Genomic DNA, 23,283 nt, shown 5'->3' on the forward strand with positions numbered 1-23,283 from the left:
TATTCCTTTTTGCCTGCTTCATTTACTGCATTTTTATATTTTCTCCTTTCATCAATTAAATTCAATATTTCTTCTGTTACCCAAGGATTTCTACTAGCCCAGGTGCTATAGATACATATTATCATAAAAGCAATAATAATAACAGTAAAAAATCAAATAATAATGATAAAGATGAGAAAAATTGGCAATAGTAATGAAGATTCTTGCAGATGTACACTAATATCTTGGTGTGTAAAGTATATGTTTACTAGTATAGCGAGTTTTGGGGAAGAGAGATTTAAGGAGGGGAAAAGAGGGAAGTAATGAGGTGAAGTGTATTCGTGTACAGAGGAAGGCATTACTGTCGCTTAAGTAGATACGTCATTAACTGTTTTTTGAAGCCGGACATGTTTTTAAGTTCTCTAACGTAACGAGGGAGGTTATTCCAGAGTCGGGTTCCCGCTACAAAGGACTTGGAGAAGGTGAGTGAGCGATGCAGTGGAATAGAGAGGATTTCATTGTGATGGGAACGTGTGTTTCCGTCATGTAGTTCCAACATGAGCGTTAAGCCGGCTTCACACACGCAACGAAAGTATCGCCACAAGTCAAGTCATTGTGGAGTGCCGCTGTGAGCTGACGTCCACACAGGACGCCACAAATTCTCCGTAATTGCGCAGTTTGCAAAATGGCGTCACCTGTCTCAGGTGTTTCTCGTCTCTCCTGTCTCGACTACATGTTTTAAGAACCGGCCTGCAGCTTCAAACCAAGCAAGGCTGGGTTTATAAATACCGTCTGTAGACGCACCGCTCTTAACTGAATTCAGTTCTTTTTTATGTTCATTCATGTAAGCATTTCGAATGCTTCGAATTTTTAATTTTGTTGTAGCTACATCAATTCTAGGTACATATTCACGCATACTGTTTACTATTTCAATTAATGCAGCATCTGTCAAATTTCTGCCTTTGTATGATTCGCTTTTGTGGTTCCAAAGGCATTCTCGTTCTTGATACATCTCCTAAGAATCTCATAATTGTCGCTGTTGACCACATTTTCGACATATTAATAGCAAACGCACAAACAAAAGCACCATCTGCGAACGAATACGCACTAGAAAGATTTGAATCCAGCCGCGAGGTAGCAATCGAATGACGTTATTCGATTGTGGAGAAGCCAAATGGCACAACGAAGTAGAACCAAGTTCAACTTTTAAGTGGCGTGACAAAATCTGCGCTTCTTAAATGGCGCCACCGAAAAGTAGGAGGGCGTACATGCAACTGCCATTAGCAGTGGCGACACTTTTGTTGCCTGCGTGAACCCGGCTTTAAGGACGAGGAGAGATGTGAGGGACAGTGTGCATTTATAAGGCAGTAGATGAGGCAGGCAGAGTGTATGGAAATCTCTGCGTTTGTCTGCACGCAGCCAGGACAATTTTGCATGTGCTGGTGAAATGTGATGAAAAAGTGGAACGTTACAGATACAGGGTGTTACAAAAAGGTACGGCCAAACTTTCAGGAAACATTCCTCACACACAAATAAAGAAAATATGTTATGTGGACATGTGTCCGGAAACGCTTACTTTCCATGTTAGAGCTCATTTTATTACTTCTCTTCAAATCAATCATGGAATGCAAACACACAGCAACAGAACGTACCAGCGTGACTTCAAACACTTTTTTTACAGGAAATGTTCAAAATGTCCTCCGTTATCGAGGATACATGCATCCACCCTCCGTCGCATGGAATCCCTGATGCGCTGATGCAGCCCTGGAGAATGGCGTATTGTATCACAGCCGTCCACAATACGAGCACGAAGAGTCTCTACATTTGGTACCGGGGTTGCGTAGACAAGAGCTTTCAAATGCCCCCATAAATGAAAGTCCAGAGGGTTGAGGTCAGGAGAGCGTGGAGGCCATGGAATTGGTCCGCCTCTACCAATCCATCGGTCACCGAATCTGTTGTCGAGAAGCGTACGAACACTTCGACTGAAATGTGCAGGAGCTCCATCGTGCATGAACCACATGTTGTGTCGTGCTTGTAAAGGCACATGTTCTAGGAGCACAGGTAGAGTATCCCGTACGAAATAATGATAACGTGCTCCATTGAGCGTAGGTGGAAGAACATGGGGCCCAATCGAGACATCACCAACAATGCCTGCGCAAACGTTCACAGAAAATCTGTGTTGATGACGTGACTGCACAATTGCGAGCGGATTCTCGTCAGCCCACACGTGTTGATTGTGAAAATTTACAATTTGGTCACGTTGGAATGAAGCCTCATCCGTAAAGAGAACATTTGCACTGAAATGAGGATTGACCCATTGTTGGATGAACCATTCGCAGAAGTGTATCCGTTGAGGCCAATCAGCTGCTGATAGTGCCTGCACACGCTGTACATGGTACGGAAACAACTGGTTCTCCCGTAGCACTCTCCGTACAGTGACGTGGTCAACGTTACCTTGTATAGCAGCAACTTCTCTGACGCTGACATTAGGGTTATCGTCAACTGCACGAAGAATTGCCTCGTCCATTGAAGGTTTCCTCGTCGTTCTAGGTCTTCCCCAGTCGCGAGTCACAGGCTGGTATGTTCCGTGCTCCCTAAGACGCCGATCAATTGCTTCGAACGTCTTCCTGTCGGGACACCTTCCTGCTTGAAATCTGTCTCGATACAAACGTACCGCGCCACGGCTATTGCCCCGTGCTAATCCATACATCAAATGGGCATCTGCCAACTCCGCATTTGTAAACATTGCACTGACTGCAAAAGCACGTTCGTGATGAACACTAACCTGTTGATGCTACGTACTGATGTGCTTGATGCTAGTACTGTAGAGCAATGAGTCGCATGTCAACACAAGCACCGAAGTCAACATTGCCTTCCTTCAATTGGACCAACCGGCGGTGAATCGAGGAAGTACAGTACATACTGACGAAACTAAAATGAGCTCTAACATGGAAAGTAAGCGTTTCCGGACACATGTCCACATAACATATTTTCTTTATTTGCGTGTGAGGAATGTTTCCTGAAAGTTTGCCCGTACCTTTTTGTAACACGCTGTATACCGGACGGAGGCATTCGTGACCAGCTCCGTCGGCTGTTGCCATCCCCGGTGAGTGTCGCAACCTTGTACTATAGGTCAGGCTGCTGTGTTTGCGCGGACAGCGGTGGCGAGATAAGGGACTCCCCCGCGATAGGGCGGCAGAGCGGCGGACTCAGCTGCGACCGGCGACACCGAGGAAGGCCGCCGGCTCACTCGGAGATCGATAACCCCGCCACAGGGGCGCACGCAAGTCGGCGGCGCGGTCGCGACTTGCGGGCCCCCCTGTGGGCCGGCGCTTATCTCGCCCTCGCGCCTCTCCCTGGAGAACCGCGCCGCTGGAGGCTGCAGCTGGACAACGCGCCACAGACGCGTCTGTCTGTCTGCCTCGGAACTCAGTAGCGGTGGGCTACACTGCGGCTCTGCGGTACCAGTGACTTCTGTGAATGTAAGAGGTAGGACCGTTGCTATTCGCAATATACATAAATGACCTTGTGGATGACATCGGATGTTTCACTGAGGCTTTTTGCAGATGATGCTGTGGTGTATCGAGAGGTTGTAACAGTGGAAAATTGTACTGAAATGCAGGAGGATCTGCAACGAATTGACGCATGGTGCAGGGAATGGCAATTGAATCTCAATGTAGACAAGTGTAATGCACCGCGAATACATAGAAAGAAAGATCCTTTTCGTTTAGCTACAATATAGCAGGTCAGCAAATGGAAGCAGTTAATTCCATAAATTATCTGGGAGTATGCATTAGGAGTGATTTAAAATGGAATGATCATATAAAGTTGATCGTCGGTAAAACAGATGCCAGACTGAGATTCATTGGAAGAATCCTAAGGAAATGCAATGCGATAGCAAAGGAAGTAGGTTACAGTACACTTTTTCGCCCACTGCTTGAATACTGCTCAGCAGTGTGGGATCCGTACCAGACAGGGTTGTTAGGGGAGATAGAGAAGAACCAACGGAGAGCAGGATCATTTAGTGATCGCGAAAGTGTTACGAAGATGATAGATAAACTCCAGTGGAAGACTCTGCAGGAGAGACGCTCAGTAGCTCGGTACGGGCTTTTGTTGAAGCTTCGAGAACATACCTTCACCGAAGAGTCAAGCAGTATATTGCTCCCTCCTACGTATATCTCGCGAAGAGACCGTGAGGATAAAATCAGAGAGATTAGAGCCCACCCAGAGGCATACCGACAATCCTTCTTTCCACGAACAATACGAGACTGGAATAGAAGGGAGAACCGATAGAGGTACTCAAGGTACCCTCCGCCACACACCGTCAGGTGGCTTGCGAAGTATGTATGTAGATGTAGATGTAGATGCTACTAATCGGTGACTGCGACTTCTCGCAATTAAGAATCGCAGTTACCATATTTACAAGTTGTATCCCTTCACACTCCACTAATGCTGTGTCTGTGACTTCTGCGATTTACGTGACTTCTGTGATTTACCACCGGTAGATGTTACACTATCATTAGTCGCGAGTAAGAAGTGAACAGTGTAAATACAGTGTAACGTATCACTATCTTCACGACATTTCTCGTCGAGCCATATACGATATCTCGCATTTCTAGCTGCTTCTCTCACACAAATAATGACAAAATTTCGGAAATTCAGGGTCGCCACCAGGCCAACCCCTTCCTAACCATTTAGAGAAAAACGGAGCTGGAATGTTATTAGTTTAATAACTTTAATAATTCAATTACAAGTACGCAAGTTTCTTTAAGCAGGCAGATAAATAGGACTCCATGTCGTGCATGAAGCAGCTAGATTAATTCAGGACTGGAAATCGGAGTAAGGGGGTAAGATCGACACAAAATAAATTACCTTTCACGTAAATTGTTTATTGTAACTAAATATTTGGTGGCACATCCTAACTACACATAACTGGTGCCTGACTAGAAATATTTAAGTAGCAATAACGTGAGAATGTAACAGAGCACAATTTAACTACAGCAGGAAGAAACACAGAAAAGGGCGTGGGAGACAATGATACTATCATCTCCTTTGCATTCATGGCATAAAAATATCTCAGCGAGATTCGCATTACGATTCCACGCATCCACTATTCTGGACAGAGATTTCACCAATGCACGAGGTTGCGCGATAATCATTTAACTTACTAACTGCGTCTGCTGTTTGCAAACGGCCGAACTAGAGCACGTGGTGCATTCCGACTCAAACTGTTGTGCTGCTTTGTAGAAAGCGCACGAAAGAACAGATATTCTTGCAGGAACTGTAGCTCATTAAACAAGCAAACTGTTGAAATAAAGCCTATTGCGGTGCGGTGGTGGACCGGAAGGGTCATTGATTACCAAACACGTGGCACAAAATCGACACACAAAGGCAAAATCAACTTCCACAAAAAAAATATAAGATTATAAATCATTAAAAATCATACTCGCTTCGACACAGTATTACACTCAAGTACCGTTGAAGTGATAACCAGCTTTTCGTAACCAGATTTACCGTTTGCAATTCTACTTCATCGTTGTTCAAAATGAACAAGGTAACTTCCACACTTTTTAACTCGAAACCCTAAAATCGCCTATTTAAAGCAATATAACTATGGTACCTTCGGAAAAACAACTCGCTTCACACGTTTCAGTTAAGCTGAAGTTCTTAAGCATTTCAACAGTTAAACATAACGAAGTCCTAACTCAACCTGATTCCTACCGCCTGAAGCCCCCCATAAGAGCTACGATCCGTACTGACCAAGCGTTCACCGAAGAGTGCCCCATTCTCCTTCCAGATTGCCTAGCTCCCCGTGCAGCGGAAGCTACCAGAGGGGTAGCCCTCCGTCACCAACCGCACACACAAAAACAGCCTCCGACTGAGATGGGTGAACCTCTCTGTACAGGTATTGGAAACCTAAGTTGGTCATCCTGTGCTCCCCTTTGAACGAGAAGCAACACCGTCTGCTCCCAGCAGACTATGACCAACTCGGCGATTCCCACTAAACAAAACCGAAACCCCACATTGAAACACACATGTAACACTCAACAGGCCTTATTTGAGTGCTCAGTCTTTCTGGAAGAGTTCATGAATTGAGCTAAAATGAGGTAGTAAAGTGAATAAGTTGTACCGAATTCGACAAGCGTCTTATGAAACGACTTCACAGAAACGTTTCAACAGTGTGACACAGTAAAACGGGAACATTTCCACAATCCCATAAAACTACAAGTGATCGAATAAAACTAGAAGGAAAGAAATTGAATTCATAGTAATTGAAACCTTACAACTTCCCCTTTTACGAAACATTGATGGCATTTATCATTTTTTAAAAATTCCGTCCTTTAGATGGCGTCTTCCCGTACGAATACATTCGTGAAATCTGCTGTTGAGATTCCTCAATGACCGGTGCAACATCTCAGCTGGGTTACTGTGAGTTGCATCCCGAATTCTCTGTTTTAACTCATCCAGCGTTCTTCGTCAAGTCGTGTAGACTTTGCTCTTGAGGTAGCCCCACAAGAAAATATATATATATATATATATATATATATGGTGATCTAGTGCGTCAGGGAATGTTACCGAATCGTGACATCACGAGCCGGCCGCGGTTCTAGGCGCGCAGTCCGGAACCGTGAGACTGCTACGGTCGCAGGTTCGAATCCTGCCTCGGGCATGGATGTGTGTGATGTCCTTAGGTTAGTTAGGTTTAAGTAGTTCTAAGTTCTAGGGGACTGATAACCACAGCAGTTGAGTCCCATAGTGCTCAGAGCCATTTTTTTTCGTGACATCACGCGGCTGCCAAACAATTCTCGCTCATATGCCGTTGATTGGCGTGCAGTGTTGTGATGTCGCTCCGTCCTGTTGAAACCAAGCTACTTGAACGTTTGGAAAGTTGTTCAATGTAGGTGTAACGAAAGTCCGTAAGAACTCCACGTGCCAGCCGGGGTGACCGAGCGGTTCTAGCTGCTTCAGTCTGGAACCGCGCGACCGCTACGGCCGCAGGTTCGAATCCTCCCTCGGGCATGGATGTGTGTGATGTCCTTGGGTTAGTTAGGTTTAAGTAGTTCTAAGTGTTATGGGACTGATGACCTCAGATGTTAAGTCCCATAGTGCTCAGAGCCATTTGAACCATCTCCACGTAACGATCGGCAGTGACAGGTATTGTGTTTCACCGTTGATTTGCGAAAAAATAATCTCATGTGATGAAACACCACACCATAGTGTCAGTTTAATGCCGTGTAAAGGCCGCTCATGAATGTCATTAGCATTTGTGTTTGCTAGTTCTGTTCATTGACATAACCTGTGAGACGAAAATGTGCCTCATCCGACAAGCACAACTTGTTTATAAATTCAGCGTCATTGTTTGTTTTTGTTATCATTTGTTGACAGAATCCTAATAGTAGCCGGTAATCGTTGTCCTTCAATTGTTGCACCATGTGTAGTATGTAAGGATGAAATTTCAAATCGAGATGAAGAATTCTGCGAACACTCTCCCGGCACACTCCAACCACCGCTGCTCGCTTACGAATTGAACGCCGTGGGCTCCGCAAGACAGCCTCGCGCACCACATCAATGTTGGCTGGAGAACGCACACTTCTCGGTCGTCCTGTACGTTTCTTCTTGACGGCAGATCCAGTCTCTTCAAAGTTATTAACCCAACATTTTATGGCGTCTTTGGACGCAACGGCATCATGACGACCTAAATTATAAAAACGTCGAAACTCCCTCTGCGCCGCTGCCAAACTATCGTTGTTTTTATAAAACATGGCTAACGCACGCTGTTGTCCGTTCCCCTGACCCACGATTACTGAAATGGCGGGCTTTCTGCTCGCTACTGTCACGTACCTGCAGTGCTGCCACCTGGCCATGGCTGCCACTACTCATTTCAAACATTCCCGTTGTTCTGTGTCACTCTGTACAATAGAGAAATTTAACCGCAATTTTAAATTTAAATGGATTTTTCTCAAAACTAATTTTTTTTACTTTCAGGCAGCATTATTTCATAAACTAATGGGATTAGAAACATGAAATTTGGTCAATTTGTACTGCAGATGGTGATAAGTTATTACAAGTAAATTGAGAACCACCGAACAATCAGAAACTGTTTTATAATAATTAATGCACAAAAAAGGTTAAATTTTACTAGTGAAAGAATAAAATTTTTTATACAAAACCATAAGAAGTATTATGTTCATTTTACTTGTAAATTGAGGCATATATGTTATATATATATGCAGAAAAAATTTCATTGTTTTATCACTTGTAGTTCTTTTGAAAAGTATACCTATTCAAAGGGTAGCATTGGCAGAATAGGGATAAAAATTGCCCTCCGTCTCCCCATAATACTAGATATTGTGCACGCTGGTTAAACACGTGTCGCAACAGTAGTACCCTCAGGCATACTTTTACGTGTGACTCAGCGGCGTAAGTGGGCCAGCTGAAGTACATGGGCCAGTCTGTCAGTGTTCGCAACCGTAAACGGACAGCTTGCTGTAACTGTCTACACTGAACCTTATTAGTGTAGACTGGTAGCTAGTTGGTACTTCCCGGTATCATTCTTGTCAGATAACAGAGTCTAACCTTGTGTCAGCGCTGGTACGCCGAGCGCCCGTTTAAGCAACATAAGCTTCTTAATAACGTTATGAACTTAGTCTGCTTTAGTGCATTGCTCCTCGGAACCTGTAACTGGTAATGTAAGAAAATACTCCTAGGCACACGCTTAAATAAAGATCAATTGCTGAGTGGCAAGCAATAAATTTAACAGAACTCTTACGTACATAACATTGTTGATAATAATGTAAGACGCAGGCGCGACCGTTATCCTTTGTGACAGCAATATTACAAATACTGTTACTGTATTTGTCACTTTCCTTTCTACATCGCCGGCCGAAGTGGCCGAGCGGTTAAAGGCGCTACAGTCTGAAACCGCACGACCGCTACGGTCGCAGGTTCGAATCCTGCCTCGGGCATGGATGTGTGTGATGTCCTTAGGTTAGTTAGGTTTAAGTAGTTTTAAGTTCTAGGGGACTGATGACCATAGCAGTTGAGTCCCATAGTGCTCAGAGCCATTTGAACCTTTCTACATCAACTGATCGGCCCAGGGCATTTGGATCGCCGTGAACAACCTGGATTGTCTGCCCAATAACATGGAGGGAAAGACGACCAATTACAAGTTCCGAGGAGTAACACACTAAAACACACAAAGTTTGTGACGTTATTAAGGAACAATATTTGGCCACACTGAGAGCTTATATTGCTTACAGGAGCGCTTGGCATACCAGCACTGACACAAGGTTAAACTCCGTTATCTGACAAGAATGATACCTGGGTGTACCACCTTACTGCCAGTCTACATTAATAATGGTCAGTGTATGTAATTACAGCACGCTGTCCGTTTACTCTTGTGAACAATAACACACTGGCCCATGTAATTCAGCTGACCAAGGTATACTGAACAGCCAAAGAAACTGCTACACCTCCGTAATATCGTGTACGGTCCCCGTGAGCACAACACGACGTGGCGTGGACTCGACTAATGTCTGAAGCAGTGCTGGAGGGAACTGACACCACGAATCCTGCAGGGCTGTCCATAAGTCCGTGACAGTGCGAGGGCATAGAGATGTCTTCTGAACAGCACGTTGCAAGGCGTCCCAGATATGCTCAATAACGTTCGTGTCTGGAGAGTTTGGAAGTGTTTAAACTCAAAACAGTGTTACTGGAGCCAGTCTGTAGCAATTCGGGACGCGTGGGGTGTCCCATTGTGCTGCTGGAATCGCCAAAGTCCATCGCAATGCACAATGGACATGAATGGGTGCAGGTGATCAGACAGGATGCTTACGTACGTGTCACCTGTCACAGTCGTATCTAGACGTATCAGGGGTCCCGTATCACTCCAACTCCACACGCCCCACACCATTACAGAGAGTCCACCAGCTTGAATGGTCCCCTGCTGACATGCAGGTCCCATGGATTCATGAGGTTGTCTCCATATCCGTACCCGCTCAGTACAGACTCAACCGACCAGGCTGCATGTTGACGGGCCCAGGCGAGGCGTAAAGCTCTGTGTCTTCGACTCATCAAGGACTCACGAGTGGGCCTTCCGCTCCGAAAGCCCATATCGATGATGTTTCGTTGAACGATTCGCACGCTGACTCTTCTTGATGTGCGAGCACTGAAATCTGCAGCAATTTGCGGAAGGGTTGCACTTCTGTCACTTTGAATATTTCTCTTCAGTCGTCGTTGGTCCCGTTCTTGCTGAATCTTTTCCCGACCGCAGCGATGTCGGAGATATGACATTTTACCGGATTCCTGATATTCTCGGTACACTCGTGTAATTGTCGTAGGGGAAAATGCCCACTTCATCGCTACAATGTCCGAACTCGGGACCTTTGCTTTTTGTGGTGTCACCGCCAGACACCACACTTGCTAGGTGGTAGCCTTTAAATCGGCCGCGGTCCGTTAGTATACGTCGGACCCGCGTGTCGCCACTGTCAGTGATTGCAGACCGAGCGCCGCCACACGGCAGGTCTAGTCTAGAGAGACTCCCTAGCACTCGCCCCAGTTGTACAGCCGACTTTGCTAGCGATGGTTCACTGTCTACACACGCTCTCATTTGCAGAGACGACAGTTTAGCATAGCCTTCAGCTACGTCATTTGCTACGACCTAGCAAGGCGCCACATTCTTCAAGAATGTATTCTGAACAGATAATATTGTGAATCATGTACCGTCAAGAGCGACGTTCATCATTAATGGATTAAAGTTAAGTATGAAACTAATTACGTCCGCTTTCTGAATTCTAATTCCTTGTCATGTTCCAGACCTGACATCAGTATAGTCCTTCCCTCCTCACGCCAGCCTGCGTGAGCTTAAAGGCGTGCATTTCGGCCTCCTCTAGTAACACGGTGTTGGCTCTTCTGCCAACACAACAGTTTTCGCGTCTGTGCAATATCATTTCGCTCAGGAGTGCTAGTTCTGCAAGTTCGCAGGACAGCTTCTGTAAAGTTTGGAAGGTAGGAGACGAGGTACTGGCAGAAGTAAACCTGTGAGGACGGGGCGTGAGTCGTGCTTGGGTAGCTCAGTTGGTAGAGCACTTGCCCGCAAAAGGCAAAGGTCCCGAGTTCGAGTCTCGGCCCGGCACACAGTTTTAATCTGCCAGGAAGTTTCACTTAAATATTGATAAGCAGCCATTGTAGCAGCAGTAACCGATCTAACAACTGCGCCAGACACTTGTTGCCTTACACAGGCGTTGCCGACCGCAGTGCCTATTCTCCACGTTTACTTATCTCTGTATTTGAATACGCACGACTATACCAATTTCTTTGGTGCCTGAGTGTACACGGCACTTTAGAATGCTTAACGGAGGATTCTCCATGACGTTGTTTACCTTATTAATCTGAAAATGTTCTGCAGATTGTTGTTATAGAGCAATTTTGAATAACACTCTCATTTCGAAAAATGCATCGCATATCTACAAGAGGTCTGCGAAATACATGTCAGTTTCATCGAATTACCACGAAGCGTAAAAGAAAAAAGAAAAAAAAGTTATACGTTAATTGCATGAACAGGTGCTAGCGAGGCAGATACAACTGCTACTCAGGTTTTCATAGAATTTTACTAATTGTGCTACAGAAGCATAGACAAATGTAATGTATTGCGAATACATAGAAAGAAGGATCCTTTATTGCATGATTATATGATAGCGGAACAAACACTGGTAGCAGTTACTTCTGTAAAATATCTGGGAGTATGCGTGCGGAACGATTTGAAGTGGAATGATCATATAAAATTAATTGTTGGTAAGGCGGGTACCAGGTTGAGATTCATTGGGAGAGTGCTTAGAAAATGTAGTCCATCAACAAAGGAGGTGGCTTACAAAACACTCGTTCGACCTATACTTGAGTATTGCTCATCAGTGTGGGATCCGTACCAGATCGGGTTGACAGAGAAGATCCAAAGAAGGGCGGCGCGTTTCGTCACAGGGTTATTTGGTAACCGTGATAGCGTTACGGAGATGTTTAATAAACTCGAGTGGCAGACTCTGCAAGAGAGGCGCTCTGCATCGCGGTGTAGCTTGCTGTCCAGGTTTCGGGAGGGTGCGTTTCTGGATGAGGTATCGAATATATTGCTTCCCCCTACTCATACCTCCCGAGGAGATCACGAATGTAAAATTAGAGAGATTCAGCGCGCACGGAGGCTTTCTGGCAGTCGTTCTTCCCGCGAACCATACGCGACTGGAACACGAAAGGGAGGTAATGACAGTGGCACGTAAAGTGCCCTCCGCCACACACCGTTTGGTGGCTTGCGGAGTATAAATGTAGATGTAGATGTACAACTTCCAGCATTATAACGACCTGTCTGTCATGAGACAGCCGGCCGGTGTGGCCGTGCGGTTCTAGGCACTTCAGTCTGGAACCGCGTGACCGCTACCGTCGCAGGTTCGAATCCTGCCTCGGGCATGGATGTGTGTGATGTCCTTAGTTTAGTTAGGATTGAGTAGGTCTAAGTTCTAAGGGACTGATCACCTCAGATGTTAAGTCCCATAGTGCTCAGAGCCATTTTTTTTTTGTCATGAGACGTCTCAAAGTTACTCCTAACTTGTTGACAACCGTGACTACCTTTCTGATTAATATATTTTGCTTCTCTGCTTTGTCTTGTATCAACACTAACAACTTGTCGTACGATACAGAACTCGTCGGAAAATAATTTTGAGCCATGGTCGGCTAGCGTTAGTGCCGTTTTTCCTTTTGGGCATTTTGTCACCATCGAGTGGCGTCTTACTCCTCCCTCAGTTACTATCTGAACGAGCTGCTCACTTGCCTCCGTTAGTGGCAGCAGCAGCGTTTATCGATACTAGTACTGCTGTAACTTCTTTGGTGTGGCAGTTATATTTCCGTGTCATGGGGTGTGTGTGAGGTGGTCGGGGGTCGGGGAGGGGGGGGGGGGGGGTGGTTAGTTGGTCGGTCGCGGCGGAGCAGCGAGGAAGTCTCCGTAGCGTGAGGTAAAGCCGAGCCGTCGACACACTGTCCGTGCACTCGAGCGTTGAGCGTGCCGAGTTTCTGACGTCACAGCGTGGAAAAAGCACGTTGGGGAGTCTTTCCGAACGTGCAGAGCAAAGTTTAGCATGCCAGATATTCTGAACTTGCGTTTGAACGTTGACCAATGAGATGGAAGAACGCTACCTACGTCACAGCCAGGTCGTCTCTCCACTCGGCATTCAGTAGTATCGGAACTTTCGAAGGAGAAATATGGCCGCCTGGACACGCGATGAATTGTGTGTGTTAATAGACGCGTTCAAGGAAGAACAGTGTTTGTATGACGTTAAATCGAAGAACTACCATAATAAACATTTCCGGTCGGAAGCTCTAAGTAGAGTGTTCCAGAATGTTAAGTGTTCGGCCGCATTTACAGAACCCAAAGGAATGCCAAATCAAGTTTTCCAATATGAGAAACATGTTTAACGTGGAAAACAACAAGAGAAAAGAGAGTATGAAAACCGGATCAGGAACAGATGACGTAAGTATTTATTTTCCTTAGATTTGTCTGTTATAGTGATATTGTAGTTACTAGCGATCTAAGTAAATTGCAGCACGTTGTTTTTATAGCATTTACTGGCGATAAAAATTGCTGTGTTTTTATAGTATTTAGTAGCGAAATAAATAAATCGCTGCACGTTTGTTTTAGGTATACACACCAAGTTTATGGTATTTTAAAAATTTGCTCTTCCTGGAGGAGCATTATGTGCCACGCAAAACGAAGGCAACTGAGTTGCCATTTATGGCAATTGCCCACGATTTTCAGGTTTGTATAAGTACTTGTATGTATAAATGTTGCTCCACACTTTGGAATCGACAAATTAATGTTAATTTATTGCTAGAACGTACTTGTTTGAAAGAAATTACGACTATAGGGTAAAGTCATTTGGGAAGAAACTCTAGTTGTAGTTAGTCTATATAGATTTATCTTACCACCTGCACAATGGTGTGTGTGTGTGTGATTGGAATAGCTGACCTTGTGGGTAGCGCCGGAACTATTTTGTAGTAAGTAGTCGCTTTTTGGGGTCTATTGTTCGCGTGCTATGATGTTCGGTGGGGTTTTTGTGTGTTGTTGGGTCAGCGTTATTTACTGCATGTGTTGGTGCTTGATGTTTTGCTATCAGGTCTTGTGGTTCATTTGTGTATCTTAGGGGAAGTACTAGATTTCAATTTTCTTTGGTATAGTCGGTAGTATGGAAAGAGATTCAAATTTGTCGTCGTAGCTATATGTGTTTTGGTATCGTGAGCTGTTGTTGACCTATATAGGTCAAGGGAAGTGTCCGATTCCAATGTGTCGTCGTAGCTGCAGTTGACTTATATAGGTCAATGGAAGTGTCAGATTCCAGATTTTGTTGTTTTAGGTGTTGGTTTTGTGGTATCGATAGTTGCGGCGCGATTATAATTTTTGGAGTAGTTGGTTTTTACTTCGTGGTATGGAGAAATGCGGTTGAGCTATGTAGGTGAAGGGAAGTGATCGGTTCCTGTCGATATTGTAAGTGTAGCGTAATTTGAGATCGTGGTGTGTGTATGTATTTATATTTAGTTTGTCCCCACGCAACCCCCCCCCTCCCCCCCCCCCATTTTCCGCGCTGGTCCCGTTACTTTGATTATATTTTTGGAGGGAGATGTGTTTGTTGGTTTTACATGTAAAGCCCGTATTTACAACGACATTTCACTTTAATTTTATTGGGACAGTTCAGATAGCATAAATATATACTAATATCTATTTTCCAATTATTGCTTGTGGTACTTTTGTAATGCAATGAGTAAGTGCAGAAGAAACTATAGTTGATGTTGGTCAGACAGCCAGCTCAAACAAACAAAAGTTAACTGTCATAAAGTTTTATTTCTGTTCATTGCAATTTTCAGTGAATAATTTCTATACAGCCTTCACTAAAATCAACCCGGGTGTTTTGTGTACAACTTTATTTTATGTTTCAGGTAGGTGATTGTGGCACCTACAAACATAGTGATCCAGCTCCTGTAGATTGTGAACTGGAGGTGGACCCTTCAACCACCAACATTGAGGATGTCTGCAGTAACAGCAGCATCAGTATGTTTGCACCAAATGATCAGGCATCCTCTCAGACAGTTCAGGAGTCAGTAGATATGTCCACACCTACATCCTCAACTAAGATAAGAAAGGGAAATGAAGACTATGGGTCTGCAGTTAGCCTACTTGCAAAGGCTCTACAGGAAAATGATGAGTGATGAAACAGATCTGTTTGTAAAATTTCTAGGAGCAGAAATTAAAAAAAATTAAATGTTACAAAAAGAAAAGACGTGTAAGATTGGAGTTAATGAGAGTATTGTATTTATTAGACGAATAAATTTAATTTTGAAATGTAATATGCTTCTAAACTGTTCTGCGCCTGTCCCACTACCTGTATCCTAACATTACCTTCTGAGAGAGAGAGAGAGAGAGAGAGAGAGAGAGAGAGAGAGAGAGAGAGAGAAATATGGAAATATGGGACCATTTGTGTCTCCAGGCAGTGTTCCTTCATATGATCAACCTGACTGCATTTATTCACAAGCAGTTGTAAATAATTAAGTGTGCAGCAAATATCTCTAAATCTGATCAAATGGAGAACAGACTGCTGTATCACTATTCTTGTGCACAATGATCAGTTTAAGTAATTCAGCCATCCAATGTGAACCATATTATAGGACCATGTGAAACATCACATTATAAGAACCTAATTTGGGTAGAATTAAAGATTAATAGCAACATTATATAATACTGGTAGTTTCCATGTTTATGTACTTTGGTTTTGTATGATAACATGCTTTCAGTGAGATGAAATTTACCTGCTTCTTTTTAAGTACCTATTTCATTGTCAGTGTGAAATGATAAGTTTAATCATCTATATGGTTAAAGGGTAACACTTCATGTATTTCCATTTAAAATGTCATTGTTTATGTGAATGCAACATGCTGTGTAACTTTGGCAAAAATATGAGAGCAGTTCTCTATTCAGCTAAATAAAAGGGAATTTGGCAGTGAGTACTACATATATATAATATACTGGATATTTTCCGTTTAACTGGTATTGTCACATTTCCTATCCTCCTGTTGCTATTAACTAGTGTGTAAGTTCACCTATTGATACATGTTTATTTCACAATTTTGGAGCTATAGTGCTATAATCCTTCCCACCTAACCAGTTTTCCAGTCACACTTTTTTTTGCAGTATGTTTAATTTCACTTTATCTGTTATTACTTTCTTTGTAAATTCGAATCAGTATACTATCCCTTTTCTTAATATTTTTTTTCCAAATTATGCACCCTGTTCCTCAGTATTCTTGTTTAACTTTTTGCTTCCTTCAGTGATAGTCATGTTATGTCAGTTTGCAAATGATAATTACAATGTCAAGGGCAGCAGTTTACTGTAGTAAGCTTATGTGTTGTTTGCAAAGATTGATTACATGTTCCAGTACAAACTGGCATAGAAAGTTTTGTCAGTTTCTAAATAATGTAGGAGTAAAGATAACTCACCAAGTAGTAAACACATCGAGCCAGTAATATACAGAATAAATAATGAATTTTGAATGAAGAGGTACAAGTACATTATATAATTTCTCAAATGTATACTGAACAAAGTAATGTAATTTGCTTCTATGGAAATGATTTTTCGTTGGTATTGACATGCTGTGTTTTCTGGTAAAACTTCAGAATTGTAGGGAGGAAAAGAGAAAAAAATAGTTCAATAGATGATAGTATTGGGCCAGCTGCCCTTGTAGGAACTGAATCCAGATACAAATGAAGAGACAAGGCTTTGTTTTTTCACTATACTCTACAAATCATTCACTTGCTAGCAGATTTTTTTGACATTATAAACAAAAGTCCAAGATAACTGCACAGCGATTTTAAGTGGGAAGAGGTGAATGTACAAGGAAGGTCTTATGGTGTAATTTGTTAGTATTCTTTAGCACTATGCCAATTATGTCATCTAAATTTGGATGCTTGGTGCACACACAAAAGCTAAATTCCCAATAAGATTGTGCAATGAATGCAATTCACATAAAAAGCTGGCATTCATTGATAATTTCTGTGGATCCCAAGATTTATCTACATTTAAATAAACTGATTATACATAAGCAGCAACATATATAACAACAATTTTGAGATATGACTGAGGTGCATGAGGCCTCAAAATGTTGTTGATAATGTAATTAAAACAACTAACTTGTTACCAAATCATGGTATTGAAAGATATCTGATAGACAACATATGTCATGGTTTTCATTTCAGTCCAGCACTACTGCAGGTAAAAATACCATTCATAAACTTCATCCTCCACATCGTTACACTATTCACTGTCTCTCTGGATCTAGCTGTTTGTCATATGAAACTCACCATTATAACTCGTGACAGGTGTTAGCAACATACATTTCAAGGTGAGAGCTCCCTGTACAGTTTTAGCCAATGAGACCACAAAAGGTTACTGATATGAGTCAACAAGCACAGTGTGAGTGTATGTTTTACTCATTTAACTAGGTCTTTTGGTTAATTGCACCAGTGTAGTTACCAAATGCAACAGAAAACGTCAGGTGGTCAGGTGGTCAGGTGTGGTTACTGTTACAAAGTGCTATACTTGCTTTAGGTCAAATTTAGACTTATATTTTTAAAGGAAATTAAGTTGACAAGGACTCCCAGTTGATACAACAAGAATAGAGGGAAAGGGGAATTAACTTCCTCCACCAGAATATTAGGGGATACACATCAAAATAAGTGGGCAGCTAATTTGATCTGGAAGATCCTAGTAGTTGGAAAGTAACTGATGTCAGTTGTCTGCCCAAATGCCTTACAATCAGAAGGATAGAAAATCACATGTAAGATTTTATCAGTTGGCTAACCCTATTTTAGAAACATTCCAGTATACCTACTTTCATCATAATAATAACTGTCAAAAATGGGGATATAAAATTCAGTAAGTTAATATATTTTCATTCATTGATGTATTACAGGATAATACTTTACGGTACCCCATCTCTTAGGTAAAAATATTTATTGGACAAAAGAAAATAATTAGGGCTGTGTATGGGGTTCATGCACATACATCTTGTGGACATATCTTTAAACAGCTGGAATTATTAACCACAGCCTCAAGGTGCGTTACTTCATTCACTTACATAGTTTGCTCTCAACAACTTGAGTTTGAGAGTAATAGAGATGTTCAAAAGGATCACAGTAGAAGGAAAAATTATCTCCGTTACTCTTCAATGAATCTGTTGCACAGAAATGAATGTAATGTGGAACTATAAGACTCCAACAATCTACCCTTGGCATTAAAATGTCTGGCAATGTCATAAGTGTTTTCAAATGTAAGCTCAAGATGTTTCTCCTTAATAAAGCCACCTAAACTTAGAGAAATGATTGAACAGAAACAGGTATTCATACTGAAAATGAGGCCTATAAACAACCAGCATGTACCCAACTGTTTTTTACTTTGTTTTTAAATATGTCTGATGTTTGCTCAATTAACAAGTTCCGCATCATAATGTTTGTTGTAAATGTTATTTATAGGACTCACAGCTAATAAACTTTACCTATGTTATTAAACATAACCTAGAGAGCAGCAATTTTTGAGAGTCAGTGTAAATTACATTTGTAAATGTTTGAAAGTTTAGGTTTTCCACTCAGCTGCACAATAAAAGCAATGTATATGAAAACAGTAGCACTGATTAGCAGTCGCTGTGCAGTCCAATAAGATTTCTTTACAGATAAATAAAATTGTTCGTAATAAGCAGTGACATACATAATACAACACATATACGTTTGGAGTAGAACTTAGTTACATCTGTTCTCAAAAGGATATAGTGAAAGGGTACAGCACCGCCCGACATTGAAAATAGGTACAACATACTTCATTATTCTTGTCAGAGCAACACATGTTTTGTAAAAATAACTCAATTTCAATTACTACAACGAAGCTGGATACTAGTGTGGGAAAGAATGACAATTTATTTATTTAATTGATCCCATGTGCACTCCCACAAAATAAATCCCTACATCCAGTTTGGTGAGATCTGTGAAATGAATGAATGTATGGTCATCTGCTAACCGCAGATAGTGAATGTGAATATATGATCATCTTTGAGACGATCTTTTGGCCACCTTTGGTGGGACCAAAGAGATGAAATTTACCTGAGCTTTGAGTGCCTGAAATGTGGCTGACCAATAGGGTAGCATGGTCTTCCCCCACCTCGAGATAGGTGCGAGCTGACCTCAAGAACGGCCATTTTTCAGGACTCTGCTGCTGGATCTTGTGCTGTTAAGACCTGTTTTAGTTGTGCTCCGTAATGACAAAAGAGTGGAGACATGGTATGCATGTGGAATACTTAAGAGTAGTTTGAAATAATAATTTCTCTATTTCAGGAACTTTTGTGGGGAGAATTAAATGTCAGGCAGGTAATATTAATGGGATCATAGTAATCTTTGGAAGTGACCAACGGTCACAATGAAACCACGTGTAGCAATAAGTTGAAATACTTCCGAGTGCTTAAGTTAAGCTGAATTACTAGCGTGTGTACTATAAGTTGGAAATATTTAAGAAATGGCGTGTGCAGGACTTGAAATTAGAGACGAGTACTTCCACGTGGTGAGTACTGTGTGAGTCTCAATCTGTTTATGAGACAAAGGATAAAGAGAAGTACTCGTCCATGGTATCAGTTGAGGACTCGCGTGTGTGATGAATACGTTCTTAATATTACTTTGCGTGATATGATTCCGTGTGACGCTAGATTCAAACTATAATACTCTGAGAGAGAAGCGAGGTGAGTCAGCCGTCTATCCAGCAACGCCACTTGGCTTGCATTGTGCAGGAAGACGTGCATATATCGTCCAGAGTTCGTAGTAGGAAAGAAAAGTTACGAAGTGGGGCAGTGTCGTGTGAAACTGGGATAAATATTAATTGAAGTGGGAAAGCTGAAAGTGATAATGTTGTGACTATTCCCTGTGTAGTATTTCATGTTGTAGTGTGGTGTATGTCATGTAATTTAAGCATGTGTGGTTTGCATGGGAGAGTAGCAAGGTAGTTTCAGAGGTAGTGGGGTTATGGATGTTCCTTTTGTACTGCTCGGTCTGGAGGAAAGTTTCGTGATGATGATTGTGAGAGTCGAAGTGTGAGATATAATAAAAGATCCACCATCCTATCCAGAAAGTGCACTGTAGCGTTAAATAATTACAAGACCAGAAGATAGAGAATCACCATTGTGATGCCATGCCCACTGGGCGGAATTTCTCTTTTATTATTGTTGTAGGTTATAGAATTTGTGTGTTTAGGTTATAGAATTTATCGGAATAAATAAGATAGTGAAAAGAAAAGGATTGGTGGCCTTTTCCTTCGAATTGTATGTTGTCATGATGTCCAGAATTTATAATTTGTGCGCCATTCATATTCAGTGCGATGGCCACGTGTTGATAAAAACCGTTAAATAAAAAAAAGAAAATGTGGTATTGCCAGTGCGTAGTGAACAGTCAGAGTAGTGTAAACTACTAATAGTCAGATGTGCGTTTCCGTTGCGTAATATTCATACAGAAGAATAATTTGTAACTTAATTGTGAGTACTAGAGTTCATGTTACTCGATAAATAAGAATGAATCCACTCGCTTGGCAGACCACTCATCTTGCAGGCCTGACTGCTTGATGCCACAGTATGAGCAAGGCATATGGGTGCCTCTCAATAGATAATGTAATTAAAAAAGTAATTTGGTATACAATCATTTTATTGTAACAAGTATTTCATTACAACCAATGAGCTTTTATTGAGCTTTAACATTTATCTACCACCTTCCCGCATCAACACACTGCTGTTGCCATGGCACAGAACCTACGGTGTTGAAGTAGTTCCTGAATTGGTCCCTAATCCTCAATGCATTTACTGTAGGATTCCGTCCATTTTGCTGCTGAATGCCTTCCATAGTAGATGCGAATGTTCTGTTGCCAATTTCAGGTGGAATATAGCATTGGGATTTCTGTTCTAAAATAAAATTGTGCAGCACACAACAAACTCTTATAACAATATCCACCTTCTTTGCTGAAAGTCGAATAGGACTGAGCAGAACCCCAAATTTATTTGACATCGTGCTAAATGCGTTTTCAACGACTCTTCGAGCCCTGCTCAGTCTATAATTGAACACCCTTTTCTCCTCTGAGAGGTCTCTTTCGGGATACCACTTCATCATATACTCTTTCAATGCAAATGCAACGTCAGCAACAAACACATAAGGCAGTTCCACACCACTGAAACACTCTATCTCCTCTGGTGCTGGCAAATTCAGTTTTTTATTATTCAAGGCTTCAGCCAATTTACTGTTATTGAAAATTGCCCCATCATTCACCCTCCCATTTGCACCAATATTTACATATACATATTTATAGTGTGCATCAACAATTGTGAGAAGAACAATGCTGTTGTTTCCTTTGTAGTCTCTGAAGTTTGCACCTTCAGACCTTGGTGCTCTGAAGGTAACTTTTTTTCCATCAATAGCAGGAATGCAATGAGGGGATAGCCAGGACACATTAAATGAATGGGCAATAATTTTCCACTCGCTAGCAGAGGTTGGAACCTGAAACAAGATTTTTTTTTATTAAAACGGCAGTACAAATGCAGTTGCTAACTTTCATATTTGAATACAATGAGATGTATTTGGAACAGTTTCTGTGAAACAAAATGTTTTTCTTGAAATAATCTATAACCAATGTTATGTCACAAAACTAAAGGTTTGGATCATATGAGAGGTACTCTCATTTAAAGTTATAATTCTTAGCATGAAGGAAATATTTCTGAGTACTACACTGTGCAAAAGAAAGATTCTGTGTTGCTACTCAGCGTCTTATTGCAAAGAGTGCAAAATCAGTTACACATGAAATGCAATGTGAGTATCATATTGCTCAGATCTGTAGAGCGATTTTTGCTTAAACTAAATGTTATGAATGCTGTTTCACTTAAGTCATGATGGTGCTAGAGTGCGATAGTGGATATCTGGTTGTAGTATATCCTATTTCGTGACTCCTCCAGCTGTTAGTGAAAGCTGCATAATAAGATTACACAGCTAGTCTAAATATGTGGATGTATAAATACCTAATAGGTACACATACCTTTACACAAGTAACCTCCAAATTGTTTAATATTGCTTGAAGGGTGTCTGGAATTATCTGTGATAGAGTATTTGGTGCTATTCTGGTAGCATACGCGAGCGACTGGAAAGTTTCACCAGTGGCAGGAAATCTTAAGGTGAGAGCGAGTCTATAAAAGAAGTAAGCAGAAGTTAGATATGCAAACTTTTTGCTACTATAATACTCAGTGTGTAAGACACATACCTATCTCTTGGTTTTATCGACCCCCGCATGTTCGTATCTTGCCTACGGATATCATTTTCAATTATAGTCAGCAATTTCGTGAAAACGTCGGCATCCATTCGCGCGAAATTCCTAAATGAAACTGGATCTTGAAACCTACAACATGACAAAGTAGATTACTTCAGAGCAGCAAAATTCAGTATCAAGAATATCGTATGTAAATTACATAATCTAAAACTACAGTATATGAAATGCTTTAAGAATATTCAGTAAACCTGAGAAACCGAAAATAAGTTGGGAGATTGAAACAGAACTACGAACAAAGTACCTATGTTTACGTACCTCAGCTCATTGTGGAGCATATGCAACGCTCCAGTCCCAGCATTGCGTCGTTGAACCCACTCTCTTGTGCACTGTCTCCTTCGCTTTTCTCTCCTCTCGTCATCGATAACTGCTAGTAAAGCTAAAGCGGCCAGTTTACGCTTCTTCATTTCGCAAACACTTGTCTGTATGCTACTCAGCTCGCGCGCTCCAACTGTAGCCAACAACTGCCGCTGGAGCGCGCTGCCGTCGCATGTGAGCACCATGGAGGTAAGAACAGAGGGAGACGCCGTGACGTCACAGCTGTGAAACTATGTGAAGCCGAGGGTAGCCATCTCAATCCGACCAAGACATTGCTGCTGTAAGCTTGTGTGCATAGGCTTGTCGCTCGCCTTTGGAAGGATTTTGCGCTATTATGGTGACTTGTGTGGTGTTGGGATGTACGAATCGTTCTGATTGTGATGCGAAGTCGAAGGGAATAACATTTCATGTGTAAGTTGTCTCGTTAAGTGTGATTTTACAACTTCATTGTGAACGAACGTGTGCTACATCTGTACTTGTACTATAGCGTATTTGTCTCCTGTATGATTTTAGATTTCCTAAAAATGAAAGTCGGAAAGCTGTGTGGGACAATGCCGTGAGGAGGAAGA

The 23,283-nt window shown here is 42.0% G+C and overlaps 1 protein-coding gene and 1 non-coding gene across 2 annotated transcripts in view; one reads left to right on the forward strand and one right to left on the reverse strand.

Annotated features, from left to right (window-relative positions):
- The first annotated feature begins 11,039 nt into the window (after nt 1-11,039).
- Nucleotides 11,040-11,114, forward strand: Trnal-caa. The gene has a single exon. It is a non-coding gene; the product is annotated as a tRNA-Leu (tRNA).
- Nucleotides 11,115-20,780: 9,666 nt separating this feature from the next.
- LOC124719906 (protein ALP1-like) overlaps nt 20,781-23,283 on the reverse strand; it is a 183,112-nt gene continuing 180,609 nt past the window's right edge. The window contains exons 2-4 of the mRNA XM_047245092.1: nt 22,334-22,468; nt 22,112-22,259; nt 20,781-21,579 (exon numbers count right to left, since the gene is read on the reverse strand). Coding sequence (XP_047101048.1) covers nt 20,794-21,579; nt 22,112-22,259; nt 22,334-22,431 — 1,032 coding nt within the window. The 5' untranslated portion in view covers nt 22,432-22,468 and the 3' untranslated portion in view covers nt 20,781-20,793. The remainder of the gene's footprint in view (nt 21,580-22,111; nt 22,260-22,333; nt 22,469-23,283) is intronic.

Source organism: Schistocerca piceifrons, chromosome 11, assembly GCF_021461385.2.
Source record: "Schistocerca piceifrons isolate TAMUIC-IGC-003096 chromosome 11, iqSchPice1.1, whole genome shotgun sequence".
Taxonomy (NCBI): Eukaryota; Metazoa; Arthropoda; class Insecta; order Orthoptera; family Acrididae; genus Schistocerca; species Schistocerca piceifrons.